At 49.5% G+C, this 17,348-nt stretch overlaps 7 protein-coding genes across 7 annotated transcripts; 3 read left to right on the top strand and 4 right to left on the bottom strand.

The window, feature by feature from the left end:
• Window positions 1-332: 332 nt before the first annotated feature.
• Window positions 333-1,969, bottom strand: N7466_000338 (sugar transporter family protein; the record flags this gene model as incomplete). Its single annotated transcript, XM_057159736.1, has 3 exons — window positions 333-974; window positions 1,040-1,714; window positions 1,778-1,969. The coding sequence occupies 3 exons, from the start codon at window positions 1,967-1,969 to the stop codon at window positions 333-335; spliced, it is 1,509 nt and encodes a 502-aa protein (XP_057025984.1).
• A 1,900-nt stretch (window positions 1,970-3,869) lies between these two features.
• On the bottom strand, window positions 3,870-5,016 carry N7466_000339 (uncharacterized protein; the record flags this gene model as incomplete). Its single annotated transcript, XM_057159737.1, has 3 exons — window positions 3,870-4,289; window positions 4,376-4,727; window positions 4,790-5,016. The coding sequence occupies 3 exons, from the start codon at window positions 5,014-5,016 to the stop codon at window positions 3,870-3,872; spliced, it is 999 nt and encodes a 332-aa protein (XP_057025985.1).
• An 862-nt stretch (window positions 5,017-5,878) lies between these two features.
• Window positions 5,879-6,892, bottom strand: N7466_000340 (uncharacterized protein; the record flags this gene model as incomplete). The annotated part of the gene is made up of 1 exon (XM_057159738.1): window positions 5,879-6,892. One exon carries the CDS (start codon window positions 6,890-6,892, stop codon window positions 5,879-5,881), a length of 1,014 nt encoding a protein of 337 aa, XP_057025986.1.
• A 369-nt stretch (window positions 6,893-7,261) lies between these two features.
• Window positions 7,262-9,957, top strand: N7466_000341 (putative APSES transcription factor (MbpA); the record flags this gene model as incomplete). The annotated part of the gene is made up of 3 exons (XM_057159739.1): window positions 7,262-7,501; window positions 7,559-9,215; window positions 9,278-9,957. 3 exons carry the CDS (start codon window positions 7,262-7,264, stop codon window positions 9,955-9,957), a joined length of 2,577 nt encoding a protein of 858 aa, XP_057025987.1.
• A 459-nt stretch (window positions 9,958-10,416) lies between these two features.
• Window positions 10,417-12,010, top strand: N7466_000342 (glycoside hydrolase family 5 protein; the record flags this gene model as incomplete). Its single annotated transcript, XM_057159740.1, has 4 exons — window positions 10,417-10,514; window positions 10,591-10,855; window positions 10,913-11,293; window positions 11,351-12,010. The coding sequence occupies 4 exons, from the start codon at window positions 10,417-10,419 to the stop codon at window positions 12,008-12,010; spliced, it is 1,404 nt and encodes a 467-aa protein (XP_057025988.1).
• A 286-nt stretch (window positions 12,011-12,296) lies between these two features.
• Window positions 12,297-15,098, top strand: N7466_000343 (tetratricopeptide repeat protein; the record flags this gene model as incomplete). The annotated part of the gene is made up of 1 exon (XM_057159741.1): window positions 12,297-15,098. One exon carries the CDS (start codon window positions 12,297-12,299, stop codon window positions 15,096-15,098), a length of 2,802 nt encoding a protein of 933 aa, XP_057025989.1.
• A 463-nt stretch (window positions 15,099-15,561) lies between these two features.
• N7466_000344 (uncharacterized protein) lies at window positions 15,562-17,332 on the bottom strand (the record flags this gene model as incomplete). The annotated part of the gene is made up of 3 exons (XM_057159742.1): window positions 15,562-16,577; window positions 16,637-16,946; window positions 17,021-17,332. 3 exons carry the CDS (start codon window positions 17,330-17,332, stop codon window positions 15,562-15,564), a joined length of 1,638 nt encoding a protein of 545 aa, XP_057025990.1.
• Window positions 17,333-17,348: the final 16 nt, after the last annotated feature.

Genomic DNA, 17,348 nt, shown 5'->3' on the forward strand with positions numbered 1-17,348 from the left:
GCTCATATGAAGAAATCCTTCAACCCTTGGACCGACAAGCCTGTTGGAATGACCCAATACAATTAAGCAGATTCTGATCATGAGACCTATTCAATGTTTACTTGAAAAGTGGATCATATTGCGTGGCTAAGGTTCCGGCTAACGGCAATCGTTATAGGTACCTACAAGCTAGAATCGGACGCCCGGAAATTCGAAATGAAATCTTCAGAAGCAATTAAATCGAATTATACAAGACTCGAAAAGCTATTCATAAATATCGGGGGAATCGTTGAAGTTTCAAACATAAATCATGATCGAGTAAATGCTCAGACATGTAAAAGCCCCTACGTATATTACTCCACTCGCGAAGCTACTGCCTTCTCCGGGTCATTATCCTGGTCAACCATACCACGTTGAGCCGCGACAACTGCCAGATCGGCATCATGTTCGGCATCAAAGTTCCGGCCCAAGCGCTCCGGACCGGCCAGGGTGATGAGGATGACATAGGCATAGACACATCCCATGAAAATACAGATCACCTTGCCATACTCGTAGCGTTTGGTGCCACTAGCGCTAGGTGGAAGTGGGAACCGTTCGCCAATGGTTGACTCAATAGTCGAACTGGCAGACGAGACCAAGTTACCGAGCTGATAGGCTGTACCCACTGCAAAAGTCCGAATGGCTCCTGGGGACAACTCCATCAGGTGAATTGGGATCACACCCCAGGCGCCTTGCACCATGAATTGCTCAAAGTAAGCAGCCGCTATAACGGATTTGGAAGTGGTGAAAGTGTAGGGGTAGAGGATCGCACCGCCGACGATGCTGATAACAATAATGGAGAATCGGCGGCCAAAGATCTGACTCGCCCATCCGCACAATGTGCCTCCTGTCAATGCTCCCAGATTCGCAACGACTTGGGTGACCGTAACTGCGTTGGCAGAGAATTTGAACTGATTCTCTAGCATTGTTGGGTACAGATCCTGGGATCCATGGGACTGGGGTTTTCATGTTAGCCCGGCTATTGTTTAGCACTTCATAAGAGAAAGGAAACAATACATACCATAAAGTTGAACCCGGCCATCAACAGGACCAGGTATATCAACAGCAGCCAGTGTCGCTTCAGTGCCACCTTGCCTTCGGAGAGGAACGATTTGGCTACGCCACCGCGAACCGCCTCGCGTGTCTCCTGTCGACGGCGGAAGGTTTCCGTCTCGGGAAGACACAGCCGGAAAGCAATGATCAGGATGGGCGGGCAAGCACCGAACCAATACAGTGGCCGCCACCCATGTGAGGTGGTATCAACCAATCCACGGGCAAAAGCAGTTGCCAAAAGATACCCAAAAGCATAACCCTGCTGAAGCAAGCCAGAAATAATACCACGCGCTTCAGGTGGGCAGTCCTCCAGCGCTGTCGCGGCGGCATTACCATAAAGACCACCCATGGCAATTCCGAAGAGAGAGCGACAGGCCAAGAACTGCTTATAGGTCTGACAGAAACCGGTGCCAAGCTCGAGCACAACAAACAAAAGTTGATTGACCACGAACGGCCACTTACGGCCCCATCGATCGGCAGCGATACCAAATGTGATGGCCCCCACCGATCGAAGCATCAGCACCAAGGTAATTCCCCATGTGATATCGGTGACAGACTTGTCGAATTGCTTCGCCAACTGGCTGGTCGTCAAAGAAACGGTGAAAAAGTCAAAGGCATCCCAGCTCCATCCCAAAAAGCCGACCTAGATTTTGACCCGTTAGTACTAGTGACTTTCTCTCCCGCGCCTGAGATCGACGGCACTAACCAAGAAAAATAGCCATTGCTGGCGGTTGAGGAGCGTGAGGGCTCGAAAGGGGTTTGGAGCTGGGTTCATGGGTGGTACCAAGGTCGGGATGCGGGTAGCAATGTACCGACCAATACTCATATGTTCTTCGACATCTGGCGAGGGCTCGACTCTTGCAGTCGAGTGCGGAGCCTTGTCCTGAAACTCCGCCATGACTGGCTAAACCAACAGGTCAAGGCAGTCGGTATAAAGCACTCAGTAGCGGGGCCACGTGGAGAGAGCAGGTAGATGGAGAGAGTTGAAAAAAAAGAGTCAGGACCAAAGGGGTAGAGTTGGAAGGGGTAAATAATAAGACAGAAATACTAAGAACAATAAAGATATTGGAATGAGGGGAAGGTCATGTTATTAAATATTAAATACAACTCTACGTCAATCCTACCATGTGCCTCTTAGAAACAATCCCCGTGCTCTAAGAGACTAAGAAACATGTCATCTTATTTGTCCCGCATTTCTGGATTTGTCGACGGAGGCAGGATGGGAACCCACGGTTGCGCGCCGATCACCTCACGTTTCAGGCAATTAGTGGATCCTCTTGGAGTCAGTCCAAGGGCCAAGACTGGGGAAATGGGCTTACTCATCCATTTTATCGCTCTCGGGTGGTCCAAGGACCGGTTTTGACTTTCAGGGCTTTCGGGGCTTTGGTTCCTTCGATGTTTGGTTTAATCTTTGCTTTCCTCCATATCTCTGACACCATGCAGAATGCTACCTTTCCTGCCGAGAGACCCGCATCAACCTGTCAAAGTCGATGTCGGCAGATGTCAAGATTGGTTGAATCCGCCGTTACTGTACAGATGAGTTAGTATCCACACCGACCGAAATGCGCTAAAAGGGTATCCGTCACAGCAGTCCCCGTTTGCCGAGTGTTGGGTTCGTTCCTCGGAATTTGTTGTATAACAAGGCTCCATCAAACCTTATGCACAATTCTCACATCTGGACACCACTCCTCTCACTCGAAATCCAACAGTCCTTTATCTTCTAATGGCAAAAGTTTAACGGACAATCTCCGTTTACTTCTTGCCAACACCTTCCATCAACCTCGAGAACCGTAGTAATTCCGTGCAACCCCCGCATATACCCGGCATAGGATTTCTCCGTTGATCTGCCCAGACCGTGGGGTGTGGAGCTGTCTGGAGAAAAAAAAAAACCAATTCTCTCCAGATATCGGAACCCCCGCGACCCACTACCAGCCCGCTGCCCCCCTTCAAATGGTCCCTAATCCCCACCCAGAACTGGTGGCCGACTTTCCAATGCCGCCGAGATCGCTAGCATCGGCCCATAGTTACTTCAGCCTCGGCTTGCTAAAGAAGTTACCGGTTTAGCCTATTTGCCGTGCTCACCGGTAAGTCTGCAACGGTAATTGAGTCACACAGTGGTCAAGTTAGGTTAGAGAATAGGCGGAATAAATCCCCCCATCTTTCGCACGAGGCTCTTTTCAAGTATTGCGGCAATTAAACTTTACCCCGAGACTTCGTCGGGCCGGGGTCTGGGCTTGGCATATGGCTTGAGAATGGTCGGAGATTCAATTACGCTTCCGGAAGTTGGCCGACGCGGTCTGCAGAGATGGAATTCAGCTGCACAGCGATGGCGGAACTATACGACTAGTAGTAGCGTAGCAATTTTCCGTGCAACAGGGACTCATCGGCCCGGCCGAGAATCTGAATAAGAAAGCATAAGCGATAGGCTAGAGGATGAAATTGATCATGGTGAGAATGGTACCTAGCGATGTTTGCTCTATTCTTGAACGTTCCAGACTCTGTTTGGCACCTGGGCTTGTAGAATCTTTCGAGCTACAATTGACCGGAGCTGAGATTCCAAATTTTCATTTTTGGCTGCAGCTACCACAGATTTGATATAATTACCGAGAAAATGCCAAGTAATTATTACCGAGTTGCCGTGAAAGCTTCTGCTCTGAGACAAGACGACCAATGAACTCTATAGCCCGTATTGAAATAATTCTTGATTATTGAGCTACCGTTAGGTAACATTTGAACAGGATATGCGGGATATCAAGCTAAAGAGACTTGCATAGGTGTGCAGAGATCAGATCGATTGTTTACCAATATGGCAATAATTCATCAACTCCCTCCTTCATCCACCCTTCAGAAATGGTAACCTTATCTTCATTATCGAATCCATGCTCACCATCCTTTCCATCAAGTCTAACATGAACATTGGGCCTGTGCTTCTGGATCTCAGCGATAAATTTCTCACTTCCCGAGAAAGGCACTGCAGAGTCCTGGCGTCCATGGAACACCCAAACAAAAGGAGGAAGTCGTTTCGCCCGTGGTAGGTTCTCGAAGGGAAAAAGCTCAGTATCTCGACCGAGGAAGTCAAGATATTTCCCATGTTGAACGGTACTTATTGCCACCGGCAATCTGGATAGTCCGACGCTTTTCTCAATATCTCCATCTGTCGTGCATACTGCATTTGGAGGCAATCCTTTCAAATGAGTTTCCACGATTTCATAAGGGAGCTGTGAGAATCAGAATCAGTCAGATGATAACAAGAACACAAAAAATAAGTCGAAAATCTCGCCTCGGGACTCGGAGCTTGACATACGGTAGGCAAGCCGAAAATGGGCTTTTGATACTTCTCAGCCCAGAATTTATCCCTCAGATCAATCATTGGGTATGACAAAATGACCGCCCTGATATTGATCTCGGGATGCAAGAGCATACTTTGGGAGACCATCCATCCTCCCGCACTGCTACCTGTGCCAAGTATGCGATCAAAGTCCGGACGAATACGCACTTCTGGGTAGAAGCTAGCGAGCTTGGATTCCAGGTTCCGCGGCAACCATTCCCAGAAGCTGGCCAGATCGGCGAGAATATCGTGGCCAGTTGCTTCCGGGAGGAGGCGATAATCGGGGGTCACGATAATGGCACGTCTGGTTAAAGCCAGCTCAATGAGCCTGTTAAAAGGATTAGTATGGTTGAGGCAAGAGGAGTAAGAAGGGTTCCTGCATAAACTGACCAGTCTGAGAACCACGGTGAAAATAGTCGGTTTCCTCCAACAAGAAACCCGCCGTGAAATTCAGTGATCAAGGGAGTCTTTTCGGTCAACTCGCCATTCTCAACTAAGAATTTCGGGACAAGAATGGAAAGGTCAATTGGATGTCCGGAGATGACCTTGTATGTCTCATGGTGGATATGAAAGTCTTTGAATTTGGAAATGTCGTGAATCTCTGGTTCTCCAATCATGATGATTGCTGCTTAAGTGCTCGAGAGCTTGGGTGGGGTAATTCAATTGATATTTCTTCGGATAGTGAGAGTCGAGATGAGATCAAACCTTGGAATGTTTTCCAGTATCAGCTTGCTAGGTATGAGTTGAATAATGGATGCTTCGATTGATACTTCCTAGGAGTATTTAACTATTTTTCAAATCCGATAATCCCGTGCATTGCAAAAAGTGATTCGATTAATGCAAACATGTCTTCTCGTTGCCCCGAATTCAAAGATGTTCGTTCCATCGATCTCCGGTGTTTAAATCCAGGTAAACCCAGAACTCCGGTACGGAGTAGTTTGCATCATCGGATGACGGAGGGCCGAGGCTGTGAATCCTGCGAGTACCAGCGAATCAGCTGTCATGATGGGAATTAACCCGACTGCATCTAGACTAGCCAAAGCGCCATCAAACCCACGGGTCACTGTTTGATGGTGTTTAGCCTATTTGTCTAGTTTGTCTCATTTGTCTTGAATGGACTTTAATCTATCTTGAGGGGATGTTATTTGAACAAACATGACAAGTGAGTCGAAATAACTCCAGGCGACCTGAGGGATGACCACCGGAGACCGGTCGTCCGTAATTCCATAAGGGTGCTTAGTACTAGTTTTCTTTAGATGGAAATACCGTTGTCTGCACATGTGGGTATTTATTATCAATCAGTTCACATTCTTGTATATCGACCGTAGCAAAATTTCCTCAGTGAGGTCTCCCGCAGCGGTCACCATCGGTACTAAGCCAACAACGTCTGCTTTTGGGAGCTCGATTCCGATGAGAACTTTAGTCCCAGGATTGTATGTATTAGGTCTCGAAAATATGATACATTATTATATAATCACCTTATAAAGTGGATTTTTTGGATGGTGCTTCGATCTTGTCCTTGGATGATTCGCCAAAAATCTGATCAATATCTGCATTCTGATCCACGTCAAAGGCCAGCGTTGGTACCTTCTTTGGGGCGTCCCAGTGGAAAAGCCATTTCATTGTCTTGGTCGATTTCTCGTTCCAAAACTTTCTCGGCACATGGGCAGAGATACGTCGCCACTGGCGGAGCATAAATCTGGGAGTGATCTTATGCGGTCGGCCCAGGACGTGTCGCCGAAACGTTGGCCCCTTCTGAGGGCCATCTGCCAATAGATCCAATAAAAGATTATCCTGGGATTTTGGAGGTTCTTCTACCTGCTTTCGTTCTCGGGGCTTCCATAACACATTCCCTGCTATCAACCCGTCCAGAACCTTGAGTTCCTTATCTGGCAACGGCGGCAGAAGACAAAATAATGTATCAAAGTACCACTGATGCCGGATATTGAATTTGCGAGAATGTCTCAAGGGTCGACCCCAACTGTTCTTCTCGGGTATGGGTGGTTCAACACCTTTCAGCTGAGGCCGCAGACGGGAGGATGTGATCACTCCATTATTCATCTGAGATTTGATAAGAGCCAAGATGATCTGTGGGGGCTCCCAGCCATCTGCATAATCCGGAGCCTTGGTGACGAGCTCTCTAAGTGCCTCGGTGTCTACCGGGGTATCGGGGCTCATCAACTGGGCTAGTAGCTCGTGTCTTCGTTTTCCAGTTCGACCATAGGACATCATCATGACTCGGTCCAATGGGCGCGGGTAGCCTTCATTTGCTCTTTGAAGTCGAGATAATTCCTTCCTGGCTGTCTGTATCAACTTGGCTTCCGGCTGCTTAGATTTGAACGCCCGGCGATATCGGTCGAGAACATAGCCATGCATGTAGGTTCGAGCAATCGGATCGGGAAGATAGGTGCATTCCCGGAGCGTGGCCCGTAGTAAATGTTGCCATTGGGACGAATTCTGGTTCAGATTAATGGGAGATATTCGATTTGCCATTGTAATCTTTATCTTCGAGTATGTTTTTTGAGTTGAAGATGTTCTCTTATCCTATAACGGTGAAAACGCGAAAAACCTTGGCGGATGGCGCGGTCACGGGATTGACGCGCCCTTTTCGCTCTTCCTTCCCCCAACCCCGCGACTTGATCTTGCCTTGCATTACGACCGATCTTCGATCCCGTTCCTGACACATTCTTGTGCATTTGACTGTTGTGGAAGTGCATGGTCCAGTATTTACACCTGCAGTGCTTTGCCTTTTGAAGGTGGTAAGCCACGCGACTCTTTTTCGCGTCCCGGTAATTCTCCACTTCCCTTACCCTGGTCACTTTTCGTTCACTGACCAAGACCATCAGACCGATAGGCTTAGGAATGTCCTACTCGCAAGGCAGCGCTAGGTCAATGAATGGACCAAGTTACAATATTCTCAACAATTCCCAATCGTTTTCCGCCACCCCTCGATTAACGCCTCCAACTCCCAGAGGTCCTCAAATGGCCTCTTTCAATATGTCGAACGGTGCTTCAAGAAGTAGCTACGGAGGCTATGATGGCCAAAATGATAATGTGTCTATGATGTCGTACCAGGAGGAGTATACACCGCAGATCTATCGCGTTCGTGTGCCTTACTTAAACCTCCAATTGGGGCCCGCATACTTACAAAATCATTAGGCCGTCTATTCGAATGTACCAGTCTACGAGGTGGAAGTTAATGGGATTGCAGTCATGAAGCGCCGCGGAGACTCGTGGTTAAATGCCACTCAGATCCTGAAAGTTGCTGGTGTCGTGAAGGCTCGCCGGACCAAAACCCTGGAGAAAGAAATCGCCGCTGGTGAACATGAGAAAGTGCAAGGTGGTTACGGAAAATACCAAGGCACCTGGGTGAACTACAAAAGGGGCGTTGAGCTATGTCGCGAGTACCATGTGGAGGAGTTACTACGACCCCTCCTGGAGTACGATATGAGCCCTGATGGCTCAGGAGGGCCTTCCCAGGGAACACTCGATACCCCAACCAAAGAGCAAGCAATGGCGGCACAGCGAAAACGACTTTATAACGGTACAGAGAGCCGCGGCTCATCACAGCCACAGCAGGGAACGTTCTTCCAAAACATATCTCGCACTGCTGCTACTGCGGTGAATGCTATCAGCAAAGCCCGCTTCGATTCTCCGAGTGCCAACAATCGGCGTCCCAGTGTGATCCGCAAACCGTCACAGCAGATGAGCAGCCAGGAGTCTCAGATGGCCTTTAGCAGTCAGCAAAGCATGTATGGCATGTCTGACAGCGGGTTTAGTAGTTTGCAGAATCGCTACCTGGTCCAAGATGATACAGATGATATTGCTGAACCTCCTCGCAAACGCTTTCGCTCAACCTCACATCAAGCTCCATCTATTGGATTGCCCCGAGAACCTTCCAATTTATCCATGCATGAACCTACTCCTACCGAACCAAATGACTCCTTCTACCAAGACATTGATCTACCACCCCCGCCTTTGGATGATGGCCAGAAACGTGGGATCGAATCTCTGGGTCCGGCCACTACACCAGAGAGATTTCAAAAAATGAAGCTACTTATGACTCTGTTTCTTGATAAACGAGCGAAGGATTTCACAAATCATCCAGCTCTTACGCAGTTATCAGGTGAAGACCTTGAAATCCCGCTCGATGAGTATAGAAATACTGCACTTCACTGGGCTGCGATGCTTGCTCGCATGCCCCTTGTTCACGCGCTAGTTGATAGAGGAGTCAACATCAGCCGTGTCAATCATGTCGGTGAAACCGCTCTACAAAAGTCCGTGGGGACACGGAACAACCTCGACTACAGAAGCTTCCCTCGTCTCCTGCAAGTTCTCGCCCCAACTATTGACATGGTCGACTATACAGGACGAACAATTTTACATCATATTGCCGTTATGGCTGCGACAGGTGGCGGGGGGCATGTTTCTGCGAAACATTACTTAGAATCGCTCCTGGAGTTCATTGTTCGACACGGGGGGATTTCTTCGGCCACCAATGGCGATGCCGCACAGAATGGTTCACAAGAGAGTGATGTTATTTCACTGGGCCGGTTCATTTCAGAGATTGTCAACCTCCGCGATGACCAGGGCGACACCGCCTTGAACCTTGCGGGGCGTGCACGCTCCGTTCTGGTTCCGCAGCTACTAGAAGTGGGCGCTGATCCTCACATTCCTAATCACACTGGTCTTAGGCCTGCTGATTATGGAGTGGGCGTCGATATGGCGGATGGTCATACACAGTCGCAGCAGTCTGGGGATCGGGGTGATACCTTTATCGACCAGCTGGCAAAATCCAAGAAGGAAATATTGGATGGTAAATTCATCCTCTTCCCTTCCTTTCTCAATATTTTGTTACTCACTAACGTCTCTCCATAGCAACGATAAGCCAAATTAGCACAATGGTCGAGGAGGCTCTGGGAGGAATCGACCGAGAATTAGCCTCGAGCTTAAAACAAAAACAAGAGAAATTTGATCACTGGCACTCAAAGATCCGCGAGTCTGCCAAGGCTCGTCAGATTGAGCAGAAAGAACTTGATGAATTGAAGCGGAAGGTCAATGAGCGGGTTGAACTCGAACGCCGCATCAAAAACCTGGATCGTTCCTCCGATGCCTTGAAAGCCAAACTGTTCGGCACGCAGAACATCGACTTGTCCGAGATCAAACTTGTCAGCGATGCCGATAAAGATTCAGGCATCGATGCCACGGCCTTTGAAGCTTTATTCCCAGAGACATTCGATCCATCTTCAGGGTTCTCCGACAAGCAACTAGCCTTCCTGGCCACATTGCCTGCACCGGATATTTTGAAGCGCCGCCTTGAAATTTACAACGAGTTCCTTGCTGGCGTGACAGATGAAGTTGAGAGTCTCAAGGCCAAAAATGCCGTTCTGGGCCAGAATTATCGTCGCATGGTTATGGCCTGCACAGGTTGGACTGCGGAACAAGTTGATGACGCAGCGGATGGATTGACTCAGTGTGTCAAGGAGCTAAACGACAACCCTGTCCCGGAAGATGAGGCTATTGAGATTCTGATGCGGGATCGCGGCCAGGACTGGTAAACAAACCCCTCCTTTGTCGAGCGTTTAATCTTATTATTTTTTTCTCTGCCGGGTTTTATTGGGCGGCGTTGATGCGCAGCATTTGATTGCGATAACAGATACCCGAGTGGCCTGCACTACTCATCATGTGTTCAATTTACTGATAGTTTAATGTTTCTGAACATGAATATCTTCAAATATCATTCAATTCCAATGATTACTGCTTTTCTGGTGTGGGGGTCACAGGATTTAAGCCTAAATACAACAAGCCCGAGGTGAGATTAGCCGGTAGTCCGAGTACGAAAGGCGCGCCTCCACGATTGCAAAGCGGACTAGTCTTCCCCGCGTCTGGGGAGTATCCTTTTCTGGATACCTTGCGGGTAAATCTCGGGGAGAATACTTATACCCCCCTGTTTCTCGTCATGCTGGATTTATTTTTCGCTTACAACTTATCATACAGCCAGAAATACCTCGTCCAAGATGGCTACGGGAATTTTAAAAGTTAAAGGCGGCCTAGTCGTCGATGAGAATGAGCAAACTGTGGTTCTTCGGGGAGCAGCACTTGGAGGATGGATGAAGTAGGTCGGAGCTATTTTTTTCAAATTGACTTCCTGAGAAATGGATTCTGGACTACAACTGACTTGTACCATTTAGTATGGAGAATTTCATCACCGGTTTCCCCGGCCATGAATCCCAGCACCGGGCCGCGATGCGGAAAGTCCTCGGACCTGAAAAATACGAGTTCTTCTTTGATAAATGGTTGGAGTACTTCTTCACCGATGCAGATGCCAAATTCTTTGCCGAAGTAGGCCTCAACTGTCTTCGCTTGCCTTTTAACTATCGCCACTTCGAGGATGATATGAACCCACGAGTACTGAAGGAGTCGGGGTTCAAGCATCTGGACCGTGTGATTGATCTGGTCAGTTTAGTATCTCATCCACTTATCTATTCTCAAAGCTTACTATGGAATCAATAGTGTGCGGCCCGCGGTATTTACACTATTTTGGACATGCACGCGGTGCCTGGGGGCCAGAATCCAGATTGGCACTCCGACAATCCCACGAGCTATGCTGCTTTCTGGGATTATCGAGACCACCAGGACCGCACTGTATGGTTATGGGAACAGATTGCCTCTCGATATAAGAACAACCCCTGGGTTGCCGGATATAACCCTCTTAATGAGCCCTGTGACCCGGAGCATGTCCGACTTCCTGCTTTCTATGCTCGAGTGGAGAAAGCAATTCGTGCAATTGACCCAGATCATATTTTGTGGCTAGATGGAAACACATTTGCTATGGAGTGGAAGGGATTCGACGAAGTGTTGCCCAACTGTGTTTATGCTATGCATGACTACTCGGTAAGTCTGCGCAGAAAAGACACGCTATAGCTGCCAATTGCTGACTCGATTTTTCAGTCAATGGGATTCCCTACTGGCGATCGGTACCTTGGCACACCAGAGCAGAAGGCGCACCTTGAACGATCATATCTTCGCAAGGCACAGTTCATGACTGAGAATGGCACTCCTGTCTGGAATGGGGAGTTTGGTCCTGTCTACTCTGATCCTGCATTGGATGTCGATGCAGCAACAATCAACCAAGAGCGATACAATCTGCTGGGAGAACAGCTGCGCATCTATGACAAATACTCTATTCATTGGTCTATTTGGGTATACAAGGACATTGGTCTACAAGGTATGATGTTCGCAAACCCACAAGGCAAATGGATCAAGACGATCCAGCCCTTCCTTGAGAAGAAGCGAGCTATCTGGATCGATAAATGGGGTCATCAGCATGTCCCCGAGGCCGAGGCAGCTCTGAAACCCCTCCTCGAGTGGATTGATCGAGTCAGTCCCACGGCCAAGGAAACGTACCCTACCTCGTGGAATACGGAGTTACACGTCACACGCAATGTGCTCTATACCTTTTTGGCCGCTTCGTTTACGGATGAGTTTGCGGCATTGTTCCAGGGAATGGAGAAAGATGAGCTTGAAGAATTGGCGAAAAGTTTCCACTTTGATGAGTGCGTGAAACGAGAGGGCCTGAATCATATCCTGAAGGAACATTCTCGCCAGTAAGAGAATGGTCATGTCATATATTGATTAGATGTTAGACATTTTAGACCAGATTTTGGGTTGAAGAGGGGTACAGTAAAGTGCGTGGCAATTTGAAGTATAGACCGATAATATCGTTATGCATATAGCTTAAATCCACGCATATAATCCCTTATCCACACGCTATCGATAAGAAAAAATCAAAAAGATCGCGGGGTTTTCGCACACTTTCGATCACTTATTAATCTGTGGAGTGAAGAGGTTGACACTTGGTTTATTGAGTTAACACAAATTGGCCTTCGTCATCAGAATGGCCGAGTCTTCCCTTCCCGCTACGCTAAATGGCGTTTTCACAGCACCACTTAAAGACCAATATGACCCTGTTCGTTTGGTATCAAACAATATCGTTCCTGTTCTCGAGCTGCCTCTAGCAAAGAAGGTTTTAGGCCACGACGCTTCGGACAGTGAACTCTTAACCAAGGTTGCTCAAGCTGAGATCTCCTTTACGACATTCGTTGCCGACCAGGCACGCGCCGCCCTCCAAACCTCCCACGATGACTCAACTATTGAGCAAACACAGTCGCAGCTCCTACACATTGGTCTGGCAGCTCTTTTCAGCTTCCTACAGTCCAACGTGACCGGCCCACCACTGGAGTTCAACTCGGCTGAAACCGTTCTCCCCGCTAAACTGAGAGGCGACGTGCCCACCATCCGAGCCCTTCGCGCCAAAATCATCCGGGATCTTTCCGTCGATGGAGAAGCGGCCTATAAGTTGACTCCCAATGCGGAGTTGTTCTCCGTTGCTAAGGCACTGTTGGTGGATGCGAACAACGAGGGCTCGGTGGTTGCAAAGACCGCACGGATGCGCACCAACTTCCTCCATCAGAAGATGCTTTCAGAGGTCACCAGCACCCTGCAAGATACGATATACAAGGACCTCGAGGAGCTGGTGAAGGTGGAGCTCAACTCATACGAACTGGGCGGTTTCTTGGTGGAGCGCGCCATTATCAACACACACCACGGCTTCGATGCCAAGGCCCGTGCTGATCTTGACCAGGCGGCCCAAGTTCGCAACTTCGAGTTTGCCCTAACCGGACAGCTAGGAAAGCGGACAAAATTCCAGGACCGGGATCTCAGTCAGCTTGTGGTTCTGGCAAAGAGTTCCGATGAAGAGCAATCCAAGACTACTACCCCCTCCGGCCCTAAAAACCTGGATTTGAATGATGATACCCTCCTCGAAGCCATCTCCTTTGCCGATAAGAAATCCTCAACTGTGTCCGAGGAGCTTTCTCCAGCTCTGCAATCTGTTGATGCCAATAACCAGCCCATTCTTAGTCCTGTGGACTCGGCTATTTTGCTCGCCGTGGCATCCGCAATCACCAACACCGCTCCGGAGAACGGTCTCACGCGCGAGGAGACACAGCCTTACGCTGCACGAGTATTGGAGGGTGGCAGTTCCAACTGGCAAATTTACACTCAGGCATTGCTGGTTCGTAGTCGTGTTGAAGGTTTCCGTTCACGTACAGTTGAGCGATCTGTGTTGCAAATGCAAGCTCTTGTTGATCAAGTCATTGCCGATACTGCAACGAATGACTCGGCGGCTCAACAGCCCTCGGCAGATCCCACAACCTTCTTGCCTCGACCAGAGGTCTCCGAGTCAGCCTCTGCCTCCGATCGTTTAGAGTACATTTGGATCATGAACTTTTCCACCCGATGGGATCTGGAGGCCGAGCTGGCCAAGCGTTGGGTTGACTTGGGTGGTCTCCGTACTGCGTTGGAAATCTACGAGAGACTTCATATGTGGGCTGAAGCAGCACTCTGCTACGCTGCCACTGACCGCGAGCTTAAGGCCAAGAGTATGGTACGACGCGAACTCTTCGAGCCCGTGGGAGATGATAAGGATGATGAAAACGAGCTATTTGAGGGACCAGAACTTGCAACTTTGCCCGCAGATGCCCCGCGTCTGTTCTGTATTCTAGGAGATATCGACCACGACGAGAAAATGTACGAGCGCGCATGGGAGGTTTCAGGCGAACGATATGCTCGTGCTCAACGATCATTGGCACGCCATTATCTGGGCCTAACACCGCCAAACTTGGAAAAGGCCGAGGCTGCCTACAAAAAGAGTCTGCACATCAACCGTCTCAACCACAGTGCGTGGTTTGCTGTCGGATGTGTCCAGCTTGAGCTTGAACGCTGGGAAGATGCTACCGAGTCTTTTACCCGCACTGTGCAACTAGATGATACCGATGGAGAGGCATGGAGTAACCTGGGAGCTGCCATGCTGCGCTCTTCAGCACCCGAGGAGGGTCCTGATACCGTGACCGATGACAGCGCCGAAGAAAAGGCCGCACTCGAAAAGGATCCCTACAGACGCAAACGCGAAGCCTTATCTGCGTTGCAACGTGCCGCCGCTCTGAAACACACCGATGCACGTGTGTGGGACAACGTGTTGACCGTGGCTGCATCCATCCCACCGCCCGCCACACCATTCCGCGATGTCATCACAGCCCAGAAACGAATCATCGAGCTACTTGGTTCCAAGAGTGGCGAGAAGTGCGTCGATATCCCGATTCTGGCCATGCTTGTTGAGTTCCTCACCACGGCCTTTGAGTACAAGGACTTCCTTATCGAATCGGACTCCGGTCCGGTTTTCCGTTCCGGTACGATCCCGGGCCAGATTCTCTCGCTCGTCGATGATAACGTTGTCCCGCTCATTACCCACTCTTCTACATTATGGTTGATCGTTTCCCGAGTTGAAATGTTCCGCAGCCGCCCCAGCCGTGCAATGGAAGCCCACGAGAAGGCATGGCGTGCTACCGTTGCTTCTTGTGCGCAGGGTGCTTTCCAGATGGGTGATGAAAAGCCCTGGCTCCAAGTTGTTCGGGCTACTGAGAAACTTGTTCATGATGGGTATGCCAAGTACGGCCCCATGGACCGGGAAGACCAGAACTTGGAAGGTGACGCGGAGCCAGAGATGGTTGCCAGTGACTGGCGATTCAAGGCCAGAAGTGCTGTGCGTGGTATCTTGGGCAAGGGCAAGGACTTCTGGGAGGATTCAGAAGGCTGGACTCGCTTGAAGGAACTGCAAAGCGAGGTTACTGGCAATTAGTATCATACCATATATCCAAAGAAAACTGCTGGATTGATTCTTGAATCATCCCAAATCCCCAAAAAAGAACTACCATGATGATGAATAAATTTTATTTTTTAACAAGATGATGAATGATCCAAAATGGAAAGACCCCAAATCTAGAATTCCGAATTCTAGCTAAATAAGCACACCAAGCAGTGTATGTGGTAGTATCTTCTATATACAAAAAAGCAGTCAAAAAGTGATCCCCGAATGTAAAAGTATCTAGAAGTGAAGATCGCAAATGTATGTACCCATGTCAACGCCAAAAAGACAAGTCATCAGTCATCAAAGGGCCCACATCTATCTATAGAATTCCCCTCTTTTGAGATCCCCATCGCCCTGAGTGAGGACTCAATTTTCACCAAGAACAAAAACCCCCCAAAAAAACACGCTTTTCAAATGCAACTCTTTCCATCAAAACTCAGACTCTTGAAAGACTTCAAGCCTCCTGAATCGACTCATCAGCCTTCGCCTTGAGACGCTCATTGCGCTGCATGCGCCACCCAGCACCCCATCTCATTTCAATCATCAAGAGCGGGACCATAGCCAATGTAATACCAGCCAGCAAAACAAACGTAAACAATGAGCCAATGGCATCAATCATAGGCGTAACCAACGCCACACCACCGGCCCCAATCAAGCAGCGCATCAGATTATTAACGGCGGTAGCACTCGCACTCGCTCCAGGGTAGAGATCAATAATCAAGGCACTGTTGATGGTAAAGATAGCAGTGGCGCAGTACGCAATAACATACTGCAAAATAATCGGCACAGCAATATGCGTCCTCAGCGCCACGCCATAAACAGCCGTGCACACCACAAACGCCGCAGTGATCCACCACGTATTGCGCATGCGCGCATACTCAATCGGGAAGTCGGGGTGGCTCTTCGTCGTGACGCGCGTATCCAGCGGCAGATTGTGTGTCTGGCAGTACTCGCGCTCCGTGCGCTTGTGGTTATAGTCCATCAGGTAGCCTATCGTGTAAGAGCCGGACATGCAGCCAAACCCGTTGCCCAGGAAAGTCAGGCCGACCTCCATGCTGTTCAGGCCGTAGGTGTCCTCGAACAGCTGGGACGTGGACGAAGTCACCATGGACCAGACGGTGTAGACGATTGCGCCGAAGAACAGCGTGATGAAGACGTCTTTTTCGGCGAGGAAGGCCAGCGGCGCGAGGACCGTCTTCCAGGTTACTTTTTTCTTCTCGGCTGTGGGCGTGGCGTAGGGGTCCATGTCGGGCTGGCCTGTTACGTAGTAGATGAAGGGCTTGTGGAGGCCGGTTAGAGGGACGGTGCCGTTGCCTGCGATTGAGCGCAGGGTTTCGGGGAGGAAGGCCATTATGGAGAAGATGCTGATTGCGGCTAGGATGGTGAGGAACCAGAAGATGGACTTGTAGCCCAGGTATTGGGAGAGGATTCCGCCGAAGACGGGCCCGACGCCTTGGCCGAGCATTCGGACTGGGGGGTTGAGTTAGGATGGACGGTTGGATTGGGGCTTGGGGGTGGTTTTGACTTACCTCCTCCGAAAATTCCTACCAGGCTTCCTCGCTCGGCGGAGGTGGTGATGTCGCCGATTACGCCTGCGCCGATGGAGATGGTCGCGGCGCTGCCGGCGGCTTGTAGGGCGCGGAAAGCCATCAGCTCGCCGTAGTTTGTGGATACGGCCAATGCGATGTTTGCAATTAAATAGACGACAAAGGTTCCGATGAAGATTCCGCGACGACCCACGGCATCGGAGAAGGAGCCCCAGAAGCTGGGCGCGAGACCTTGGACGATCATGTATACGGTTACAGTCAAAGTAGTCATAGACATGGAGACGTCAAGGTCCTGTTTTAAATTGTTAGAATGGTATGGACTTTGGAAAGAGCTTCAAATATGCATTTCAAGGTGGCATTACAAACCTTTGATATGGTTCCAAGAGCGGGAAAGTAGATGTTAGATGAGAGCGGAGAAAAGATAGCAGCGAGCGAGACGATGCAGACCATCTGCAGCTTGCGAGAACGAGTGAATACATGGTATGGCGGTGGAGGCGCATCTTGCTTCTCAAGGTTGATGGAGTTTGCAGAGGAGACATTGGTCGAAGAAGATGAAAGGTATTTCTCATCTTGAGCCGTTAATGTTGGGGATAGAGTAGCGCTGCTGGAGCCGCTAGAGTGAATAGAACGCTCTGTGATGAGGGCGTTCTTTTTGAGATCATCTGGGTTCAAAGACATTATGTATAGAGAACAG

The sequence above is a fragment of the Penicillium verhagenii genome (assembly GCF_028828195.1).
Source record: "Penicillium verhagenii strain IBT 33310 chromosome Unknown utg000002l_segment0_segment0, whole genome shotgun sequence".
Taxonomy (NCBI): Eukaryota; Fungi; Ascomycota; class Eurotiomycetes; order Eurotiales; family Aspergillaceae; genus Penicillium; species Penicillium verhagenii.